This window comes from Rhinoraja longicauda, chromosome 10, assembly GCF_053455715.1.
Source record: "Rhinoraja longicauda isolate Sanriku21f chromosome 10, sRhiLon1.1, whole genome shotgun sequence".
NCBI classification, from domain to species: Eukaryota; Metazoa; Chordata; class Chondrichthyes; order Rajiformes; family Arhynchobatidae; genus Rhinoraja; species Rhinoraja longicauda.
The window spans coordinates 5324340-5348460 of NC_135962.1; the positions used below are offsets into that span (position 1 = coordinate 5324340).

A 24121-nucleotide genomic window follows, 5' to 3' on the forward strand; every position below is an offset into this window, starting at 1 on the left:
GCACCTCCACAGATTCACAACTCTCTGGGTGTTTCCTCATCTCAGTCCTAAATGGACTACCCCTTATTCTTAAACTGTGGCCCCTGGTTCTGGACTCCCCCCCAAACATCGGGAACGTTTTCCCTGCACCTAGCCTGTCCAATCAATTAAGAATTGTGTATGTTTCTATAAGGTCCCCTCCCATCCTTCTGAACCCCAGTGAGTATCGGGCCAGACGCTCCATTCTGTCATCGTTTGTTTACCGGTGAGGTAGGTGTTGTGGGAGGAGTTGACGAAGTAGTGCGGCAGGGGCTGCGACATGTCCTGGTACACGGTCAGCCTCTCCGGGAAGATCAGGCTGTTTTCCGGGCCCGACAGGTACCAGCAAAGCCCCTCCAGCGACATGCGGCCTGTGCGGGAAGCGAACAAGGACAAGGAAGGTCAGAATCTGAACTGGTCAAGTGGAATCAGCTCAGAACAGCGCACGGCCGTTCCACAGCCACACTTACACTGTGAACGGCTCGATTGTAAGCATGCGTTGACTTTCCGCTGAGTGGGTCGCACGCAACAAAAGCTTTTCACTGTACCTCGGCGCACGTGACAATAAACTCCATTGAACTCTCTGCAGCTGCAACATTATATTCTGCACTCAGTTTCCTTTCTCCATAGCACTACCTGTTGGACGTGCATGGTTTGATGGTACTCAAGTATACTATGATCCGCCATCTTGTTTTTACAGTGATAATAATAATCCAATACCCACATCAACACATTTAACACTGGAACCTGGGAGGCACAATGGTGCAGTTGGTCGAGCCACTGCCTCAGCACCAGAGACCCAGGTTCAATCCTGACATCGGGTGCAATCTGTGCAGAGTTTGTACGTTCTCCCTGTGATCAAGGGTTTTCTCCGGGTGCTCCTTTCCCCCCCCCCCCCCCACCACATCCCAAAGACGTGTAGGTTAATTCGCCACTGTAAATTGCCCCTCGTATGCCCCTGCAAGCCAGCACCGCCATTCATTGTGATCATGGCTGATCATCCACAATCAGTAACCCGTGCCTGCCTTCCCCCCATATCCCTTGATTCCGCTAGCCCCTAGAGCTCTATGTAACTCTCTTTTAAATTCATCCAGTGAATTGGCCTCCACTGCCCTCTGTGGCAGAGAATTCCACAAATTCACAACTCTCTGGGCGAAAAAGTTTCTTCTCACCTCAGTTTTAAATGGCCTCCCCTTTATTCTTAGACTGTGTGGCCCCTGGTTCTGGACTTCCCCCAGCATTGGGAACATTTTTCCTGCATCTAGCTTGTCCAGTCCTTTCATAACTTTAGCATTTATTATCTCCCTGATTCAGAAGTATTGGTTTAATTTAGTTTAGTTTAGAGATACAGTGCAGAAACAGGCCCACTGAGTCCGTGCCGCCCAGCGATCCCCGAACACTAACCTACACACACCAGGGACAATTTTACATTTATACCAAGCCAATTCACCTACAAACCTGTACGTCTTTTGGAGTGTGGGAGGAAACTGAAGATCTCGGCGAAAACCCACGCAGGTCACGGGGAGAACGTACAAACTCCGTACAGACAGAACCAGTAGTCAGGATCGAACCCGGGTTTCCGGCGCTGTGAGGCAGCAAATCTACCGCTGTGCCACCGTGCCGACTCAACAATGTGTTGAGTTCACATGGACAGATCTGCCCTGTTCCACCTTGGAAGTTATGTAAATGAGTGGTTTACTATCCGGCAAAGGTCGTACAAGAACACTGACCCTTATTTGCGTTCACTCTGCTCGGCTCATACTTCTCTATCAGCTTCTGCGTTTGTTCGGGCTGAACTAATGGAAAAAGGAAATTATTCAGCCGAGCATCTCTCTGCGTCTCATTTATAAACGTGGACATCTTTTGCTGAGTCAAGTATGGCTTCACCATCACATCCCTGAAAAGAAGGAATGGTGAATTCAGTCATAGGGTGATACAGCGTGGAAATAAGCCCTTCGGCCCAACCCGCCCACACCGGCCAACATGCCCCAGCTACACTAGTCCCACCTGCCTGCGTTTGGTCCATATCCCTCCAAACCTGTCCTGCCTGTGTACCTTGTCTAACTGTTTCTTAAACATTGGGATAGTCCCAGCCTCAACTACCTCCTCCGGCAGCTTGTTCCATACACCCACCACCTTCTGTGTGAAAAAGTTACCCCTCAGATTCCTATTAAATCTTTTCCCCTTCGCCTTGAACCTACATCCTATGTCCTCGATTCCCCTACTCTGGGTAAAAGACTCTGTACATCTACCCGATCTATTCCTCTCATGATTTTATGCACCTCTATGAGATCACCCCTCATCCTCCTGCACTCCAAGGAGTAGAGACCCAACCTCTCCCTATGGCTCAGACCCTCTAGTCCTGGCAACATCCTCGTAAATCTTCTCTGAACCATTTCAAGCTTGACAACATCTTTCCTTTCATCATCGGTTCTGCAGGCTCGATTATTCACAGGTACATGCATTTCTCTTACATCACGTTTATGTATTATCCAGGGAGGTGCTCTCCATCCACTCATGGAATCTAATCGTCCACACAGCCCAAGTGCACTACCAGGCCCGAAGAAGGGTCTCGACCATTCCTTCCCTCCAGAGATGCTGCCTGCCCCACTGAGTTACTCCAGCTTTCTGAGTCTATCTACCAATGACCCACTGGATTTCTTACATAGACACATAGAAACATAGAAAATAGGTGCAGGAGGAGGCCATTTGGCCCTTCGAGCCAGCACCGCCATTCATTGTGATCATGGCTGATCACCCACAATCAGTAACCCGTGCCTGCCTTCTCCCCATATCCCTTGATTTCGTTAGCCCCCAGAGCTCTATCTAACTCTCTTTTAAATTCATCCAGTGAATTGGCCTCCACTGCCTTCTGTGACAGAGAATTCCACAAATTCGCAACTCTCTGGGTGAAAAAGATATCTCTCATCTCAGTTTTAAATGGCCTCCCCTTTATTCTTAAACTGTGGCCCCTGGTTCTGGACTCCCCCAACATTGAGAACATGTTTCCTGCCTCTAACGTGTCCAACCCCTTAATAATCTTATATGTTTCGATAAGATCCCCTCTCATCCTTCTAAACTCCAGTGAATACAAGCCCAGTCTTTCTCCGAGGAGACATGAGGAATGTCTCCTCATAAGACAGTCCCGCCATCCCGGGGATTAACCTTGTGAACCTACACTGCACTGCCTTAATAGCAAGGATGTTCATTACCAAATTATAAGACCTAAACTGCAAACAGTACTCCAGGTGCGGTCTCACTATACAACTGCAGAAGGACGTCTTTACTCCTAAACTCAAATCCTCTCATGATTTTGTACACCTCTATAAGTCCACACACAGTCCACACACACTCCCAACCTGAGTTTAGGGAAGGAAAATGTTAACTAATGTGGTCTGAAGAAGGGTCTCGACCCGAAACGTCACCTATTCCTTCTCTCCAGAGATGCTGGCTGACCCGCTGAGTTACTCCAGCTTTTTGTGTCTATCTTTAACTAATGTGGGCTGGCCTGTACCCCTCCCCACAGTCCATGTAACACACTGGACAGAAAGACACACACACACAAGTAGGAATAAACCTCCAGGCCACTTTTCAAAAACATCTCCACCACTACTTTATGAATGAATTAATACTTTATTGCCACATGTGAAATTCTTAGCTTGCATTCCCTCTTACAGTATGCAAATAGTGGGCACGTAAAGGGCGCTGACAAAATACCAGTGCCGGCCCCACCTCCTCCACCCTACTCTGCAGGAAATTCCTATGCACCTCAGTTCTAAACGAGCACCCCCTCATCTTGGAGCCAGCACTCACTCAAGACCCTCCCACTTGCTTTGAGATATTGTACGTATCAGCAAGATTGCCATCATTACAGTCGCAAAGACTTTGGGCGGCACGGTGGCGCAGCGGCAGAGTTGCTGCCTCGCAGCGCCAGAGACCCGGGTTCGATCTTGACTACGGGCGCTGTCTGTACGGAGTTTGTTCGTTCTCCCCGTGAACTGCGTGGGATTTCTCCAAGATCTCCGGTTTCCTCCCACACTACAAAGACGTACAGTATGTAGGTTAATCGGCTTGGCATAAACGTAAATTGTCTCTAGTGTGTGTAGGGCAGTGTTATGTGTGGGGATCGCTGGTCAGTGCAGACTCGGTGGGCCGAAGGGCCTGTTTCCGCGCCGTATACAAAAAAACCCTAAACTTAAACCTGTAAGCCCAAGTAACATCCTGGTGAATCTCCTTTGCACCCTCCCAGCTTAGATAATATCAGAACACGTTCTGTTCAAGAATGGGAAGGGGGAGATTTCACAGTTTATAAAGCGTCTCACATTAATTCGAAGATCTGGTCAATCTCAGGCCGCGGGCACAACTGTGCAATAAACTGCATGAAGACCAGTTCTGTAAACTCATCAGGGTTGATCAAGTCCGTCTGTACAGGGACAGGAAGAAAGAGGCACATCGTTTAACAAGCTTCCATGTCACAGCTGCGCACAACTTCCTTGTTCTCGTGTGCAGGAAGGAACTGCAGGTGCTGATTCACACCGAGGATAGACGCAAAGTGCTGGAGTAACTCGGCGGGTCAGGCAGCATCTCTGGAGAGAAGGGATGGGTGACGTTTCTGACCACGGCCCTTCGTCAGTCTGAAGAAGGGTCTCGACCCGGAACGTCTCCCATCCCTTCTCTCCAGAGATGCTGCCTGTCCCACTGAGTTACTCCAGCATTTTGTGTCCCTTTCTTGTTCTTATGCTTGGCCCTCAGCAGAGGAGACAGGAAATTGTCTGCAACCTCATCGGTCAAGAGTGTCATTTAATTTGGTTTTGAAATACCGAATGGAAGCAGGCCCATCGGCCCACCGAGTCCGCGCCCACCATCGATCACCTGTCCACACTGGTTCTATATCGAAACGTATAAGATTATTAAATATTATCGAAACGTATAAGATTATTAAAGGGTTGGACACATTAGAGGCAGGAAACATGTTCCCAATGTTGGGGGAGTCCAGAACCAGGGGCACAGTTTAAGAATAAGGGGTAGGCCATTTAGAACGGAGATGAGGGAAAACTTTTTCAGTCAGAGAGTTGTGAATCTGTGGAATTCTCTGCCTCAGAAGGCAGTGGAGGCCAATTCTCTGAATGCATTCAAGAGAGAGCTAGATAGAGCTCTTAAGGATAGCGGAGTCAGGGGGTACAGGGAGAAGGCAGGAACGGGGTACTGATTGAGAATGATCAGCCGTGATCACATTGAATGGTGGTGCTGGCTCGAAGGGACGAATGGCCTCCTCCTGCACCTATTGTCTATGTTGTCCCACTTTCTCACCCACTCCCTGCACACTGGGGGCAATTTACAGAGGGGCCAATTAACCGACAAACCCACACGTCCTTGGGCTGTGGGTGGAAACCGGAGCACCCGGTGGAAACCCACGAGGTCACAGAGAGAAGGTGCAAGCTCCACACAGACAACGCCCGGGGTCAGGCTCGAACCCGGGTCTCTGGCGTTGTAAGGCAACAAAACGCTTGGCAAGGTTGTACATGGTAGGCTGCCGTGTCAGGGCAATGAATCTTTTTTATTTATTTCTTTTTTATTTTTTAAAAAGCATATGTACAAATCGAAATTTTAAAAAAACACATTTGTTACAAAGTTCTTACATAGCTTCAATTTTTAAATTTTTGAAGAGAGAAAGTAAAAATAAAAATATAAAACTATAAACTTGGGAAGAGAGAGTAAGAGGGTTAAAAAAAAATTTTTAAAAAAGGATCTAACAATAAAAATTAACGGGAGTAGATCCGGGAGACAAAAACCACAGCTGTACATCCAACCCCCAACTCAAGTTTCAACTTTTTATTTAATTTTTATTTATTTTTTTATTTTAGTCCTGTGCCAAACCCATTTACTTTTCTAAAAATTCAATAAATGGAGACCATATTTTTAAAAATAACTCAGGTTTGTCGATTAAGGCAAACCTTATTTTTTCCAAATGCAGGGTCTCTGTCATTTCCATAGTCCACATTTTAATTGTGGGGGTTATTGGTTTTTTCCAAAATTTAAGTATTAGTTTTTTCGCAGTTATTAGACTAATCAAGAAAATGTACCTGACTTACTGTAAAATTTGTAGTATGTTCTGATAATCCTAATATAATTAATTTTGGGTCCATATCTAATTTTTTATTAATAACTTTAGAAACTATTTTAAAAATCTCCAACCAGAAGTTTTGCATTTTTATACAAGTTACGAAAATATGAGTTAAATTAGCTTCTTGAAATTGACATTTATCACACATAGGAGAGATACTAGGAAAAATCCTATTTAATTTCGTCTTCGAATAATGTAATCTATGTATTATTTTAAATTGTATTAAGGAATGTCTAGTATTCAATGAACATTGATGTATATGTTGTAAACTTTCATCCCATATATCTTGCATTATAAATTGATTCAATTCGTCCTCCCATGCTCGTCTATAAGATTCTGATGACGGAATGTCAATGTCAAGGAGAATATTGTAAATAAAAGATATTAATTTATTTGAGTTATAATGTCGATTCAGGCATACATCAAGTGTTTCTGGACCTCTAAACTTATATTCTTGCATGTGTGATTTTACATAATCTCTAAGTTGTAAATATCTAAAATAATTATTAACATGTAATCCGTACTTCTGCTGTAACTCCTGAAACGAAAGAAAAGTTCCCTTATGATAAAGATCTCCCACCCTTTTGATTCCATAACTTTTCCATTGAGCAAAGCCTCTATCTAAGACAGACGGTTTAAAAGAAGGATTATTCGCAAAAGGAAGGAAAACAGATAATTTACTCAATTTTAACGTAAGCTTTAATTGTTTCCAGGTACGGATAACACTATGTATAATGGGATTACCTCCATATGTTTTTTTATTTAAATTTATTGGAGCTAAGAGGATCGCACCAATATCGAATGGTAAACAATCCTCTTTCTCCATCTTTAACCAATCCGGTTGTTGATCAGAATCATCCAACCAGCAGGTTATATTTTTAATATTAACCGCCCAATAATAAAATAAAAAGTTAGGTAAAGCAATTCCTCCATTAATTTTAGACTTACATAAGTGTCTTTTATTTATTCTATGAGTCTTGTAGTCCCAAATAAAATTAGTAACAATTGAATCCATTTTTTTAAAAAACTTTTTTGGAAGGTAGATCGGAATTGCTTGAAATAAGTATAGTAGCTGTGGAAGAAAGATCATCTTTATAGCATTACTACGACCAACTAATGATATAGGAAGTGTTTTCCAAAATTGGATATTTCTGTGTAATTTTGCAAGTAAAGGAGGAAAATTTGATTTAAATAAAGAAGTATATTTCCTAGTCACGTAAATTCCAAGATATTTAAACTTTTCATAGGCAATTTTGAAAGGAAATTGTTGAAGTATGGCCGGATTATGCTCCATTATTGGCATACTTTCACTTTTGTACCAGTTAATTCTATAACCTGAAAATGAACCAAATTGAGTTATGAGATTTAATAAATTCGGAATGCTAATTTCTGGCTTTGTAATATATATTAATACATCATCCGCATATAAAGAAATTTTATTGGTTGTATGTTTAGTGTTGTAGCCATAAATATCTGAATTTGATCTAGGGCAATGAATCTTAACTGCACTGGTTCCAGGTTTACGTACCTTTTCCTCCAGTGTCCATGTTTCCAATTTCAAGCTTAATTCTGAATGTTTGAGATACTTTCCGCTTTGACATCTAGTCGAGCTTACAAACCACCATGTGACTCCACGCAGTGCAATTAAAATGTTCCCAACGATGGGGGGAGGGGGAGTGGGGAGTCCAGAACCAGGGGTAGGAAAAATACTGCAGATGCCAGTTAAAATCGAAGGTATTTATTCACAAAATGCTGGAGTAACTCAGCGGGTCAGGCAGCATCTCTGGAGAGAAGGAACGGGTGACGTTTCGGGTCGAGACCCTTCTTCAGACTGATGTCACGGGAGGGGGCGGGACAAAGATAGAAAGTAGTCGGAGACAGGAAGACTGGTGGGAGAACTGGGAAGGGGGAGGGGATAGAGAGGGAGAGCAGGGACGATCTGAAGTTAGAGAAGTCAATGTCCATACCGCTGGGGTGTGAGCTGCCCAAGCAAAATATGAGGTGCTGTTCCTCCTATTTGTACCGGGCCTCACTCTGACAATGGAGGAGGCCCAGCACAGAAAAGTCAGATTGGGAATGGGAGGGGGAGTTGAAGTGCTGAGCCACCGGGAGATCAGGTTGGTTAAGACGGACTGAGCGGAGGTGTTCAGCGAAACGATTGCCGAGCCTGCGCTTGGTCTCGCCGATGTAAAGAAGTTGACTCCTGGAACAGCGGATACAATAGGTGAGGTTGCAGGTGCAGGTGAACTTCTGTCTCACCTGGAAAGACTGTTTGGGTCCTTGGATGGAATTGATGGGGGAGGTAAAGGGACAGGTGTTGCATCACCTGCGGTTGCAGGGGAAAATGCCTGGGGAGGGGGTGGTTTGGGTGGGAAGGGATGAGTGGACCAGGGAGTTACGGAGGGAACGGTCTCTGCAGAAAGCAGAAAGGGAAGGGGATGGGAAGATGTGGCCAGTGGTGGGGTCCCGTTGGAGGTGGCGGAAATGTTGGAGGATAACATTAAATTAGCGCAAATTGGAGGAACAGCACCTCATATTTCGCTTGTATTTATTTCACAAGATGCTGGAGTAACTCAGCAGGTCAGGCAGCATCTCGGGAGAGAAGGAATGGGCGATGTTTCGGGTCGAGACCCTTCTTCAGACTGATGTCAGGGGGGCGGGACAAAGGAAGGATGTAGGTGGAGACAGGAAGATAGAGGGAGATCTGGGAAGGGGGAGGGGAAGAGAGGGACGAGGAACTATCTAAAGTTGGAGAAGTTGATGTTCATACCACTGGGCTGCAAGCTGCCCAGGCGAAATATGATGTTCCTGCCCTCATATTTCGCTTGGTTAGTTTACACCCCAGCGGTATGAACATTGACTTCTCTAACTTCAGATAGTCCCTGCATTCCCTCTCTTTCCCCTCCCCTTCCCAGTTCTCCCACTAGTCTTCCTGTCTCCGACTACTTTCTATCTTTGTCCCACCCCCTCCCCTGACATCAGTCTGAAGAAGGGTCTCGTCCCGAAACGTCACCCATTCCTTTTCTCCCAAAATGCTGCCTGACGCGCTGAGTTACTCCAGCATCTTGTGTTTACCTCAGAACCAGGGGTCGAAGTTTAAGAATAAGGGGTCGGCCATTTAGGACTGAGATGAGGAAAAACTTTTTCACCCAGAGAGTTGTGAATCTGTGGAATTCTCTGCCACAAAAGGCAGCGGAGGCCAATTCACTGGATGTTTTCAAGAGAGAGTTGGATTTAGCTCTTAGGGCTAACGGAATCAAGGGATATGGGGAGAAAGCAGGAACGGGGTACTGATTCTGGATGATCATCCATGAGGTGGCTCGAAGGGCCAAATGGCCTACTCCTGCACCTATTTTCTATGTTTCTAATTAAATTTGGGGAACAGAATTCGCCTGAAGGACTTTTTTCTTTCACCCTGAGAGCGAAGTTAGGCCACATGGGTTTTATGATAAATTATTTCTAAGTGATTTAATCTTTTATCACCCGCCCCTCATTCTAGGTCACATTGCCTGCTCTCTTGGCCGCAGATAATGTTAAAACACTTTGAATGTGGTTTATTATTCTCATGTTTAGGCTTAGATTTATTATTGTCACATGTACCAAGGTACAGTGAAAAACTGTTTTGCATGTTATCCTAACAGATCAGACATGTAACGAGATACAGCGAAAAACCTTGTTTCGGGTGATGTTCAGGCAAATCATGGCGTGCGTGAGCACAAAGGTACCATACCATACTATCAGGAGGCATGAGGAAGTATAAAAGAGAAAAGACAACGAGTGCAGAATATAATGTTACAGCTGCAGAGAAAGTGCACATTAAAAAAAGTGCAAGGGTCTCAGTGAGGCAGGAGGATGAGGGGAGATCTTACAGAGGTGTATAAAATCATGAGAGGAATAGATCGTGTAGATGCACAGAGTCTCTTGCCCAGAGTGGTGGAATCGAGGACCAAGGTGAAGGGGAAAAAAATTCATAGGAATCCGAGGGGTAACTTTTTCACGGAAAGGGTGGTAGGGGTATGGAACAAGCTGCCAGAGGAGGTAGTTGAGGCTGGGACTATCCCAACGTTTAAGAAACAGTTAGACAGGTACATGGATAGGACAGGTTTGGAGGGATATGGGCCAAATGCGGGCAGGTGGGACTAGTGTCGATGGGACATGTTGGCTGGTGTGGGCAAGTTGGGCCGAAGGTCCTGTTTCCATGCTGTAAGGTTCTATAACTCTATGACTCAATGGTCAGTTGGGCAAGTTGCCCGAGGAATGGTTAATGGAGTTTAATGGAGATAAGTGTGAAGTGTTACATTTTGGGAAGTCAAGCCATGGCAGGACTTCACAGTGGATGGCAGGGGTTGGGGGAGCAGAGGGATCTAGGAGTGCATTTATTCATAAAATGCTGGAGTAACTCAGCAGGTCAGGCAGCATCTCAGGAGAGAAGGAATGGGTGACGTTTCAGGTCGAGACCCTTCTTCAGACTGATGTCAGGGGGGCGGGACAAAGGAAGGATAAAGGTGGAGACAGGAAGATAGAGGGAGATCTGGGAAGGAGGAGGGGAAGAGAGGGACAGAGGAACTATCTAAAGTTGGAGAAGTACATAGCTCCTTGAAAGTGGTGTCTCAAGTAGATGGGGTGGTCAAGAAGGCTTTTGCTACATTGGCCTTCATCAGACAGAATACTGAGTGTAGAAGTTGGGATGTTAAGTGACAGTTGTATAAGATGTTGGAGTGTTGCATTCGGTTGTGGTCTGATGGGACATGTTGGTCGGCGTGGGCAAGTTGGGCCGAAGGGCTTGCTTCCACACTTTGGGAACTGGGTTGGCCATGGTACACATCAACACGGTTCCAGTCAGTGGCTTTGGACCCACCTACACCATCCTAGCCCACCCCTTCTCACCAGCCAAGAGTCAGGGAGTCAAAGAGTCACAGAAACAGGCCCATCTCAACCATGCCAAACAAAATGCCCCATCCAACCTCGTCCTCTTTACCTGCATTTGACCCTGAAACCTCTCCTGTGGATGTATCTGTCCAAATGTCCTTTTAAATGCTGTTATAGAACCCGCCTCAACTATATCGTTGAGCGGTAGCGCAGCGGTAGAGTTGCTGCTTTACAACGAATGCAGCGCCGGAGACCCAGGTTTGATCCTGACTACGGGTGCTGCACTGTAAGGAGTTTGTACGTTCTCCTCGTGACCTGCGTGGGTTTTCTCCGAGATCTTCGGTTTCCTCCCACACTCCAAAGACGGACAGGTATGTAGGTTAATTGGCTGGGTAAATGTAAATATTGTCCCTAGTGGGTGTAGGATAGTGTTAATGTACGGGGATCGCTGGGCGGCACGGACTTGGTGGGCCGAAAAGGCCTGTTTCCGGCTGTCTATATATGATATGATATGATATATCCTGTGACAGCTCATTCCATATGCACACGCTCACTGTGTGAAAAAGTTACACCTCAAGTTCCTAATGAGCCTTTCCCTTCCCACCTTAAACTCATGTCCTCTGGTTCTTGTCTCCCCAACAACAGGGGAAGATACGGCGTGCATTCACACGATCTACTCCCCTCGTGACTTTATACACCATCAGATCAATCCTCATCCTCCTGCGCTCCGAGGAAAGAAGACCTATAGCCAACCCCAAACTCCCCTGCAGCTCAGGCCCTCGAGTCCTGGCAACATCCTCATTAATCCCCTCTGTACTCTTTCCAGCTTCGTGGCATCTTTCCCCACAGCAGGGTGACCAGAAATGAGCACAATCCACAAAGAGTGGCTTCACCTTCAACACTACAGCCCAAGATCTCCAGAAGATCCTGATGTGGCAGACTGATGGGTTCCCAGCTGGTTCCGTACACCCACCACCCTTTGCGTGGAAAAAGTCACCCCTCAGATTCCTGATAAATCGTTCCCCCTTCACCTCAAACCTATGTCCCCTGGCTCTAGAATTCCCTCGCTCTGGGAGTACACAAGAGACCCTGTGTGTATTGGTGATCATCTTCTTTCAGTAGCAGTCCTTTCACTCAGGATTGAATGTCCACCTTCCCCGAGCCCTTGCTCTCTGGGAAAGCTTCACCGCTGTTCTCCCGAGTACTGGAACTCAATTAAACAATGGGCGCAGTGGTAGAGTTGCTGCCTTCCAGCGCTTAAGACTCAGGTTCGATCCCGACTACGGGGGCTGTCTATACGGAGTTTGTACGTTCTCCCCGTGACCTGCGTGAGTTTTCTCCGAGATCTTCGGTTTCCTCCCACACTCCAAAGACGTGCAGGTTTGCAGGTTAATTGGCTTGGTGTAAATGTAACATTGCCCCTAGTGTGTGCAGGATAGTGTTAATGTGCGGGGATCGCTGGTCGGTGCGGTCTCGGTGGGCCGAAGGGCCTGTTTCTGCGCTGCGTCTCCAAACTAAACTAAATTGAACCAAACAAGCAGACCCCCATCAGTGGGAAGGTCTCTCACCTTCTGACTCGGGAGATTGCAGGCGGTAAGTGCTGCCTCCACCCGCTTCCTGTCTGCCGCAAACATCTGGTAAATACTGCGGACACAAAAATAACAGGTGAAGCAACCCAGCGGGTCAGGCAGCATCTCTGGAGCGAAGGAATGGGCGACCTTTCGGGTCGAGACCCTTCTTCAGACTCCAGGGAGAGGGAGACATGGCAGAACTCTGGTCAGATGGAGGAGGAGGTGCCAGGGCCGCACGGTGGCGCAGCGGTAGAGTTGCTGCCTTACAGCGCCAAGGACCCGGGTTCGATCCCGACTACGGGCGCCGTCTGTACGGAGTTTGTACGTTCTCCCCGTGACCTGCGTGGGTTTCCTCCGAGATCTTTCCTCCGGAAACTACGAGAGAAGGATATTCTTGCTATTGAGGGCGTGCAGCGTAGGTTTACTAGGTTGATTCCCGGAATGGCGGGACTGTCATATGTTGAAAGACTGGAGCGACTAGGCTTGTATACACTGGAATTTAGAAGGATGAGAGGGGATCTTATCGAAACGTATAAGATTATTAAGGGGTTGGACACGTTAGAGGCAGGAAACATGTTCCCAATGTTGGGGGAGTCCAGAACAAGGGGCCACAGTTTAAGAATAAGGGGTAGGCCATTTAGAACGGAGATGAGGAAAAACTTTTTCAGTCAGAGAGTTGTGAATCTGTGGAATTCTCTGCCTCAGAAGGCAGTGGAGGCCAATTCTCTGAATGCATTCAAGAGAGAGCGAGATAGAGCTCTTAAGGATAGCGGAGTCAGGGGGTATGGGGAGAAGGCAGGAACGGGGTACTGATTGAGAATGATCAGCCATGATCACATTGAATGGCGGTGCTGGCTCGAAGGGCCGAATGGCCTACTCCTGCACCTATTGTCTATCTTTGGTTTCTTCCCACACTCCAAAGACGCACAGGTTTGTAGGTTAACTGGCTTTGTGTCAATATAAATTTGTCCCCAGTGTGTGGAGGATAGTGTTAGTGTGCGGGGATCGCTGGTCGACACGGACTCAGTGGGTCGGAGGGCCTGTTTCCGCGCTTTATCTCTAAATTAACCTCTACACGTCTTCAAAGTAGCCACGACTTGAGGAGATTTCGCAATGGAGCAGATGAAATGTGTGGTAAGGAACTGCAGATGCTGGTTTGCATCGAACATTTACACGACATGCTGGAGTAACTCAGCGGGACAGGCAGCATCTCCGGAGGGAAGGGATGGGTGACGTTCCGGGTCGAGACCCTTCTTCAGCATTTTGTGTCTATCTTCAAAGAACAGTAGAAGAAGGGAGATCCTGACGATGAGTCTCCAACCTGAAACATTGACCATGTTTCCCTTCATAAGGATATGGCCTGACTTACTGAGGGCTGCCAGCATTTCCTGCTTTTAAGGAACATGCTGACTCCAGCATTTTAGATACCACGTTGGAAATTTACCATTGATTAGTTGCTCATATCGGGACTTGGTTAAAAATGCAACAACCCCGTATTTAACTTACGGGTGACAGCGTTGAGTTAAATTATTAGAGCATCAGTTTTTGGAGCTGAATTTTTGGTGTACTAGTATTAAGAAGCATTATCAGAGTATTTGTGTTTGAGTTGAATTATTGGAGCGTCGATGTTAAATTGAATTATTCATTGGTCTGCTTAGTTCGGTTTAGTTTAGAGATACAGCGCGGAAACAGGCCCTTCGGCCCATCGAGTCCGCACCGGCCAACCATCCCCGCACACTAACACTATTCTACACACAATTTACCAAGCCAATTAACCTACAAATCTGTACATCTTTGCAGTGTGGGCCTGCAACCACAACAACCTGACCACGGGAGAAGACGGCAGGGGAAGGGAAGAAGACATTGTGGCCTTCCATCACAGTGAGGAGAGGACTGGAGGAGACTCACAGTGATGGATGTTTCTTTTTTTGTGTGTTTTTGGGGTTGTGTAATTTGCCTATTTTAATGCTTTATTGTGTAATCTGCCTAATTTAATGCTTTTATTGTTGGACTGTGGGTGACTAAATTTCGTCCAAAAAAATCGTTTTTTTGGATGACAAATAAAGCTATCTTGAATCTTGAATCTTGAATCTTGAAAGCGAAGATCTCGGAGAAAGCCCACGCAGGTCACGGGGAGAACGTGCAGACAACCACCAGTAGCCAGGACCAAACCCGGGTTTCTATCGCTGTAAGGCAGCAACTCTACCGCTGCGCCAACGATCCACCCCTGTTTTATTCAATTACAAGAAGCCACTAAATTAGTTGCATCAAATATTGTTAAATATTCACAAAATAGTTTGCTAATTCAGATATCTTGTACACGGCAATATTCACTTATTCGGTAGATATTGTACTATTTCATACATTTGCAGATATATTTTGATTGTCACCGTACTTTTTCACTGGAATTTTTCTCTCTTCATTCACAAATAATTTTATCTTTGTGTACCTGCAGAGTAAAATGAAAGAATCAAATCACCAATTCAGCAGTGAACTGGATTGCTTAAGGCCCTGTCCCACTTGGGCGACCGCCCCGAGAAAACGGAGACTGGATCCCTCCCTACGACAATGTCCACGACAAGCTACAACAACCTGCCACCCAGTCGACGTCAAGCTACGGCAAGCCACCGACAACCGGCGACCCAATCGTCGCGACTTAGGACGTCTACCTACGACCTACGTCAACCTAGGATCACACAGGCGGCAACCTACGACAACTGAAGTCAACCTACATCCACCCACGACAAGCTACGACCCTGTCGGCGACAACTGAAGACAATTCACGTCATTTTGGCCTCCGGTTTTGACGCCGGTACCTGTCGCTGGTTGACGTAGGCGGTCGCCAATGGAATTGACCGAAGACAGCACCGGCGACAACCTACGTCACCTGGCGACAACCTACGACAGCGCCCCCGTCAGGAGACGTCAAGCTACGCTCATTGGCGTCAAACCAACAGTCGCCAAAAATTTTTAAACATTTCAAAATCCAGCGGCGACCAGAGAAACGCTACGACTCTTTGGAAACGACTCACGGCCGTACACGCGACAGTCGGTGTCGGTGTCGGTGGCTGGCCGGTGTGGACTCGATGGGCCGAAGGGCCTGTAGTCGCCTAAAATATCGCCTAAGTGGGACAGGGGTTTTATACATCACAAAACAAATTTCACTTGCACCTCAAAATACGTAGAGAATTGCAGTCCACATTCAAATTGTTTTGAAAGGTCATAGAGTCATAGAGGGCGGAAACAGGCCCTTCGGCCTAACTTCCCTACGCCGACCAACGCGCCCCATCTACACCTGCCTGCATTTGTCCCATATCCCTCTAAACCTATCCTATCCATGTACCTGTCTAAATGTTTCTTAAACGTTGTGATGATACCTCCATCAACTACCTCCTCCGGCAGTTTGTTCCATGCACCCACCACCCTTTGTGTCAAAAAAGATGCTGCTCGGGTTCATAATAAATCTTTCCTCCCCCCTCCCAATCTTAAACCTATGACCTCCGGTTCTCTATTTCCCTGCTGTGGGTAAAATACTGAGTGCATCTACCCAATCTATTCCTCTCAGATGTTATAGAAACATAGAAGCATAGAAAATAGGTGCAGGAGTAGGCCATTCGGCCCTTCGAGCCTGCACCGCCATTCAATATGATCATGGCTGATCATCCAGCTCAGTAACCTGTACCTGCCTTCTCTCCATACCCCCTGATCCCTTTAGCCACAAGGGCCACATCTAACTCCCTCTTAAATATAGCCAATGAACTGGCCTCAACTACCTTCTGTGGCAGAGAATTCCACAGACTCACCACTCTCTGTGTGAAGAAATGTTTTCTCATCTCGGTCCTAAAAGACTTCCCCCTTATCCTTAAGCTGTGACCCCTGGTTCTAGACTTCCCCAACATCGGGAACAATCTTCCCGCATCTAGCCTCTCCAACCCTCCTACACCTCTATAAGATCACCCCTTGTCCTCCTGCGCTCCAAGAAATAAATTCCTGGTCTGCTCAACCTCTCCCTATGGCTCGAAGAACATCATCGTAAATATTCTCCGCACCCCTTCCAGTTTAACATCGTTCCTGTAACAAGATGACCAAAACTGAACACAACACTCTAAATGCAGCCTCACCAATATCTGGTACAACGATAACATGACCTCCCAACTTCTGTATTCAATGCTCTGACTAATGAAGGCTAATGAAAGCCCTCTTGACCACCCCATCTACCTGGGACCCACCTATCAAGGTGTAGGAATTGGAGTCCAGTGTTTAGTTTAGTTTAGTTTAGAGATACAGCGTAGAAACAGCCCCGTCGGCCCACCGGGTCCGCGCCGCCCAGCGATCCCCGCACATTAACACTATCCTACATCCACTAGGGACAATTTTTACATTTACCAAGCCAATTAACCTACAAACCTGTGCGTCTTTGGAGTGTGGGAGGAAACCGAAGATCTCGGAGAAAACTCACGCAGGTCACGGGGAGAACGTACAAACTCCGTACAGACAGCGCCCGTAGTCAGGATGGAACCCGGGTCTCCGGCGCGGCGTTCGCTGTAAAGCAGCAACTCTACCGCTGCGCCACCGTGGGAATATAACATCATTGTGCTGCGTATACGGTGTGACTGCACACTTTCCCCACAGTGACCGCACACTAGACTTGGCGAAGTGTATTCAATGAGGAACCGCCTCTGTGATTCCATCTGCCGCACGCGGGCAGGAGAGTTTGGGAGCAGTCCCTGCATTACCCGATGGGGCTGTTTCTGCACTGTATCTCTAAACTAAACTAAACACTGTACACCAATTCCTACACCTTGATATCATATCATATCATATATATACAGCCGGAAACAGGCCTTTTCGGCCCACCAAGTCCGTGCCGCCCAGCGATCCCCGTACACTAACACTATCCTACACCCACTAGGGACAATTTTTACATTTACCCAGCCAATTAACCTACATACCTGTACGTCTTTGGAGTGTGGGAGGAAACCGAAGATCTCGGAGAAAACCCACGCAGGTCACGGGGAGAACGTACAAACTCCTTACAATACAGAAGTTGGGAGGTCATGTTATCGTTGTACCAGATATTGGCGAGGCCACATTTAGAGTGTTGTGTTCAGTTTTGGTCATCTTGTTACAGGAACGATGTTAAGCTGGAAGGGGGTGCAGAGAAGATTTACGATGATGTTCTTCGAGCCATAGGGAGAGGTTGAGCAGGCCGGGACTTTATTTCTTGGAGCGCAGGAGGATGAGGGGTGATCTTATAGAGGTGTATAACATCTGAGAGGAATAGATCGGGCAGATGCACACAGTATTTTACCCACAGTAACCAGAGGACATAGGTTTAAGATGGGGAGGGGGGAGGAAAGATTTAATACGAAGCTGAGCAGCATCTTTTTTCACCTCTGCAAGCGGATAAACACCACTGCGTGCGGGTTCCCTTCCACACCAGCCCGAGATGGAGAAACCCTCCATGTTCTGCCAGAGAATAAAGACCCATTCTTTGCACCGGCTACCGAGGCAGACTCACATTTTGTTGATCGTGAATAACCTTGAACCATTGTGGGTCAGAGGGTGCACGGCGATTTTCAGGACCTCCGCTGCCCAGTCCTAGATGGGGCGAGAAGGATCAGGTTGGGATCTGGAACAGCCATTGCAGGTGCCGTAGAGCCTTAGTCATAGAGCGATACAGCGCGGAAACAGGCCCTTCGGCTCAACTCGCCCACCATGTCCCAGCTACACTAGTCCCACCTGCCTGCGCTTGGTCCATACCCCTCCAAACCTGTCCCATCCGTGTGCCTGTCCAACTGTTTCTTAAACATTGAGATAGTCCCAGCCTCAACTACCTCCTCTGGCAGCATGTTCCATACACCCACCACCCTTTGTGTGAAAAAGTTACCCCTCAGATTCCTATTGAATCTTTTCCTCTTCACCTTAAACCTGTGTCCTCTGGTCCTCGATTCAACTACTCTGGGCAAGAGACTCTACCTGATCTATTCCTCTCATGATTTTATACACCTCTTTAAGATCACCCCTCATCCTCCTGCACTCCAAGGAATAGAGTCCCAGCCTAATCAACCTTTCCTTATAGCTCAGACTGTCTAGTCCTGGCAACATCCTCGTAAATCTTCTCTGTACCCTTTCCAGATTAACAACATCTTTCCTATAACACAGTGCCCAGAACTGAACACAATACTCTAAATGTGGCCTCACCAATGTCTTATACAACTGCAACGTGACCTCCCAACTTCTCCCTTTCTCTGAGGCAGACCGTCACAGTCGGATACCCACAGGTGAGGAGTGAAGGGGCCTTTGTATCCACTTTCCAACATCGCAGGCTCCTGAATACTCCCTCTTCAGGGATGGGATCTAAACGGCAGCTCAGGCTCATCCCCTTTATCACAGCTCTCCCCCCTCCAACCCCCGTCACATCCAGGGTTGCCAACTTTCTCACTCCCAAATAAGGGACAAACGGTGACGTCACCGCCCCGCGCCCCACGTGACCTCCCCCAGCCAGCAGCCACGTGCTCCCGCTCCACCAATGGCGGCCGCCCGGGCTGGAAGCCGGGTTACTACGCAACCTCCGTTAGGCGGCGCCCGGGCCTCCACTCTCCAGGCCTACACTGTCCGGGCCTACACTGTCCGGGCCTACAGCGGCCCCCAGTCCTACAGTCCGGGCCTACAGCGGCCTCCGGGCCTACAGTGTCCCGGCCTACACTGTCCGGGCGTACAGCGGCCCCCGGGCGTACAGCGGCCCCCGGGCATACAGCGGCCCCCGGGCCTAATACGGGACAAGGGCGGTCCCGTACAGGACAAACCAATTTGGCCCAATATACGAGATGCCCCGGCAAATACGGGACAGTTGGCAACCCAATCATGCTCCTTCAAATAACCCCCAACTCCCTCCATTAACCCCCCCCCCTTTATCACAGCCCATCCCCACCCCACCCCCTCCATCAGCCCCACTCCCTTTATCATAGCCCCATCCGCTTCTCGTAAATGATAGGAGCAGAATTAGGCCATTCGGCCCATCAAGTCTGCTCCGCCACCATTCAATCATGGCTGATCTATCTCTCCCTCCTAACCCCATTCTCCTGCCTTCTCCCCATAACCCCTGTCACCCGGACTAATCAAGAATCTATCGATCTCTGCCTTGAATTGGCCTCCACGGCCTTCTGTGGCGACGAATTCCCCGGCCCTTACCTTCACCACGTTGGTCTTGAAAGCCACAAAGTTGTCAAAGGTCAGGTTGGGGAAGTCAGGGCCGGACACCACAGTCAGGCACTTGGAGTAGAAGTTCGAGTCAGGGTTGGCCACGTCGAAAATCTCCCGGATTTTAGGATTCTGCGGGGAGGGGGGCAGGAACAGTGAATAAAGTCAACGGGGAGACATCCCAGCCACAGTTCATGCTGAGACCCCTCATCACCCTCAGTGTGAGCATTACGTTCACCAACGTCAGGAATACCCCACACCATCCCTTCACCTCTCCCCCACCCCGGGACACACACACTTTTCTCCCACCGCCCCCATCAGTTTTCCCCTCCCCCACACACATCTCCCAAGCCCCCCCCCTTTGAAGTGAGACTTCTCTAAGTTCAGGTAACTTCCCTCTCTCTCCGACCCTCCCCCACCCTAGTTCTCCGACTAGTTTCACTGTCCTCCTGATTAATCTTACTGATTGTCTGCCTCCTTGACACCTTCCCCTCGGCCAACCATGATCCACTCCACACTTTTCCTTGAGCATCTCCTTTGATCTGTTGTTTTCACACCTTACCCTTCCACAAATCTCGAGTCTCTCTGTCTGCCCCAACTCTCAGTCTGAAGAAGGGTCTCGACCCGAAACGTCACCCATTCCTTCTCTCCAGAGATGCTGCCTGACCTGCTGAGTTACTCCGGCATTTTGTGACTATCTTCGGTGTAAACCAGCACCTGCAGTTCCTTCCTTCCTATGTTGAAAGACTGGAGCGACTAGGCTTGTATACACTGGCATTTAGAAGGATGAGAGGGGATCTTATCGAAACGTATTAGATTATTAAGGGGCTGGACACGTTAGAGGCAGGAAACATGTTCCCAATGTTGGGGGAGTCCAGAACAAGGGGCCACAGTTTAAGAATAAGGGGTAGGCCATTTAGAACGGAGGTGAGGAAAAACTTTTTCAGTCAGAGAGTTGTGAATCTGTGGAATTCTCTGCCTCAGAAGGCAGTGGAGGCCAGTTCTCTGAATGCATTCAAGAGAGAGCTAGATAGAGCTCTTAAGGATAGCGGAGTCAGGGGGTATGGGGAGAAGGCAGGAACGGGGTACTGATTGAGAATGATCAGTCATGATCACATTGATTGGCGGTGCTGGCTCGAAGGGCCGAATGGCCTCCTCCTGCACCTATTGTCTATTGTCTATTAAGACGCCACCCATTCCTTCTCTCCAGAGATGCTGCCTGTCCCGGTGAGTTACTCCGGCATTTTGTGTCTGTCTTCAGTGTAAACCAGCATCTGCAGTTCCATCCTACACACCCAGGTGGCGTAAGTTTCTGGCCTGGTTCCCACTGTCGGCCTGTGCTCCTCCATATATACCGACCGCTGAGTGTAGATGCCAGCAGGCTGTCCACTCTGGCAAGCCTGTGACCATCTCTGTAACGCCCGGACTCTGACCTCACCTTGGGGACTCTGGCGTATCTGCCGACCCTCGTGTCACGGATGTTCGTTAGAGCCAGGTGGTCCACTTGCTGTGGAGAGAAGCCGGAGTGATGATCAGTTTCTTGCAAAACCTGGCACCTCATATCAATTTGAAGACTTACTTGTGCATGAGTAACAGGGCACGGTGGCGCAGCGGTAGAGTTGCTGCCTTACAGCGCTTGCAGCGCCAGAGACCCGGGTTCGATCCCGACCACGGGTGCTGTCTGTACGGAGTTTGCACGTTCTCCCCGTGACCTGCGTGGGTTTTCTCCGAGATCTCTGGTTCCCCCCCCCCCCCCCCACACTCCAAAGACATACAGGATTGTAGGTTAATTGGCTTGGTGTACGTGTAAAATCGTCCCCAGTGTGTGTAGGATAGTGTTAATGTGCGGGGATCGCTGGGCGGCGCGGACCCGGTGGGCCGAAGGGCCTGTTTCCGCGCTGTATCTCTAAACTAAACTAAACTAAACTAAAAATTAGGTGTTAGGGTTGAGAGATGGAAGACAGAATTCCAGGGAATTGCTTCAATCCCACACATTGCCTTCCCTTCAGTTTAGTTTATTGTCACATCTACCGAGTGTACAGTGAAAAGCTTTTATAGCGTGCTAACCAGTCAGCGGAAAGACAATACTTGATTACAATCGAGCCTTTTACAGTGTATAGATACACGATAAGGGAATAACGTTTAGTGCAAGGTAAAGCCAGCAAAGACCGATCAAGAAAAATCCAAGGGTCACCAGTTATATTAAATTATAAGGTCACAATAAGATCTGAACAGTTTCATTATTCACGAGTCTGAAGAAGGGTCCCAGCCCGAAATGTCACCTATCCATTTTCTCCAGAGATGCTGCCCGACCCGCTGAGTTACTCCGGCATTTTGTATCTGTCTTTGGTTTCATTATTCCGTTGCTCTCCAACTGTTTCAGTCAGACCCCCCAAACAGTATATCCGTTTGTTTGCCACCATCCTTCATTCAGTTCCACTCTCCGCCATGCTTTCCTATCAGATTCCATAACTGGCAGCCTCTTAGTGTAGTATAGTTTAGAGATACAGCGCGGAGACAGGCCCGTCGGCCCACCGAGTCCGCGCCGCCCAGCGATCCCCGCACACTAACACCACCCTGCACGCACTGGGGACAGTTTACAATTTTTACCAAAGCCAATTAACCTACAAACCTATACGTCCTTGGAGTGTGGGAGGAAGCCGGAGCACCCGGAGAAAGCCCGGGTCAAGGGGAGAACGTACAAACTCCTTACAGGCAGCACCCGCAGTCAGGATCGAACCCGCGCTGCAAGGCAGCAACTCTATCGCTGTGCCACCGTGCCACCTCCCTGCCTCTGTCACTGAATCCATCCCTCCCTCCCTCTCCCACCCGACTCCATCTGTTAGTCAGCCCCTCCTCACCTGGGTCACTTGCCTGCCCTTTCCCCTCCCCTTCATACTGACGTCATCCCATCTACTATTTCAGTCCAAGTGAAGGGTCTTAATCTGAACCGTCTGTCCAATTCCCGCTACAGATGCTGCCTCACCCACTGAGGTTCTGTTTCAGCTCTCCTTTTGCTCTGCATCTGCAGTTTCTAGTGCCTCCAATACAGTCCCTCTGACATACAGAGACAAAAAGTTCGAGTAACTGTGGTCATGCGGCCCGGTGGCCACCGCTGGCCGGTGCGGAGTTGGTAGGCCGAAGGGTCTGTTTCCGCGCCACGGAGATTAACAACCCTCTTCCGAAAGAAGTTCCTCATCATCTCCTTTCTTAAAGAGCGCCTTCTTTTAAAAACCAACAGAAGGCAACTAAAAAACCCAATAAGGGGAGAAAAGTTTTGGTCTCCTAATTTGAGGAAGGACATCCTTGTAATTGAGGCAGTGCAGCGTAGGTTCACGAGATTGATCCCTGGGATGGCGGGACTGCCATATGAGGAAAGATTGAAAAGACTAGGCTTGTATTCACTGGAGTTTAGAAGGATGAGAGGGGATCTTGTAGAGACATAAAATTATAAAAGGACTACTAGACAAGCTAGATGCGGGAAAAAATGTTCCCAATGTTGGGGGAGTCCAGAACCAGGGGCCACAGTCTTAGAATAAAGGGGAGGCCATTTAAAATTGAGGTGAGAAGGAACATTTTTACCCAGAGAGTTGTGAATTTGTGGAATTCTCTGCCACAGAGGGCAGTGGAGGCCAAATCACTGGATGAATTTAAGAGAGAGTTAGGTAGAGCTCTGGGGGCTAATGGAATCAGGGGATATGGGGAGAAGGCAGGCACGGGTTACTGATTGTGGATGATCAGCCATGATCACAATGAATGGCGGTGCTGGCTCAAAGGGCCGAATGGCCTCCTCCTGCACCTATTTTCTATGCTTCTATGTTTCTAACAGATGAAATGTGGAGATAAGCTAGCCAACAATATAAAAGAGGCTTCCAAACGTTTTTAAAAAAATATATAGAGTAGTAAGAGTGGCAAGAGTGAATATTGGACTGCTGGAAAATGACACTGGAGAGGTAGTAATGGGGAACAAAGTAATGGTGAATGAACTGAATACATTTTTGCGTCAGTCTTCACAGTGGAAGACACCAGGAAGGTGCCAGAAATTCATGAGAGTCAGGGGGTGTGAGTTAGTGGAGTGGCTATTACTGGGGAGAAGGGCCTGAGTAGTCACCAGTACCGGATGGACTGCACCCCAGGGTTTTGAACGAGGTGGCCATAGAGTTTGGGGAGGCAATGCGTGATCTTTCACGAATCGCCAGTGCCAGGAATAGTTCTAGAGGACTGGAAAAGAGTAAATGTAACTCCACCGTTCAAGAAGGGAGAGAAGCAGAATAAATCATAGGCCAGTTAGCCCCACGTTAGTGGTTTGCGAACGTTTACAGTCCATCGTCAAGGA

General features: G+C 48.0%; 1 protein-coding gene across 1 annotated transcript in view; it reads right to left on the reverse strand.

The window, feature by feature from the left end:
- Positions 1-24121, reverse strand: part of LOC144597568 (1-phosphatidylinositol 4,5-bisphosphate phosphodiesterase beta-2-like) — a 134507-nt gene that overhangs the window by 99501 nt on the left and 10885 nt on the right. The window contains exons 3-10 of the mRNA XM_078407054.1: positions 21224-21292; positions 19777-19917; positions 18104-18183; positions 14978-15031; positions 12580-12655; positions 4341-4441; positions 1749-1915; positions 243-389 (exon numbers count right to left, since the gene is read on the reverse strand). Of these exons, the coding sequence (XP_078263180.1) occupies positions 243-389; positions 1749-1915; positions 4341-4441; positions 12580-12655; positions 14978-15031; positions 18104-18183; positions 19777-19917; positions 21224-21292 (835 nt within the window). The remainder of the gene's footprint in view (positions 1-242; positions 390-1748; positions 1916-4340; positions 4442-12579; positions 12656-14977; positions 15032-18103; positions 18184-19776; positions 19918-21223; positions 21293-24121) is intronic.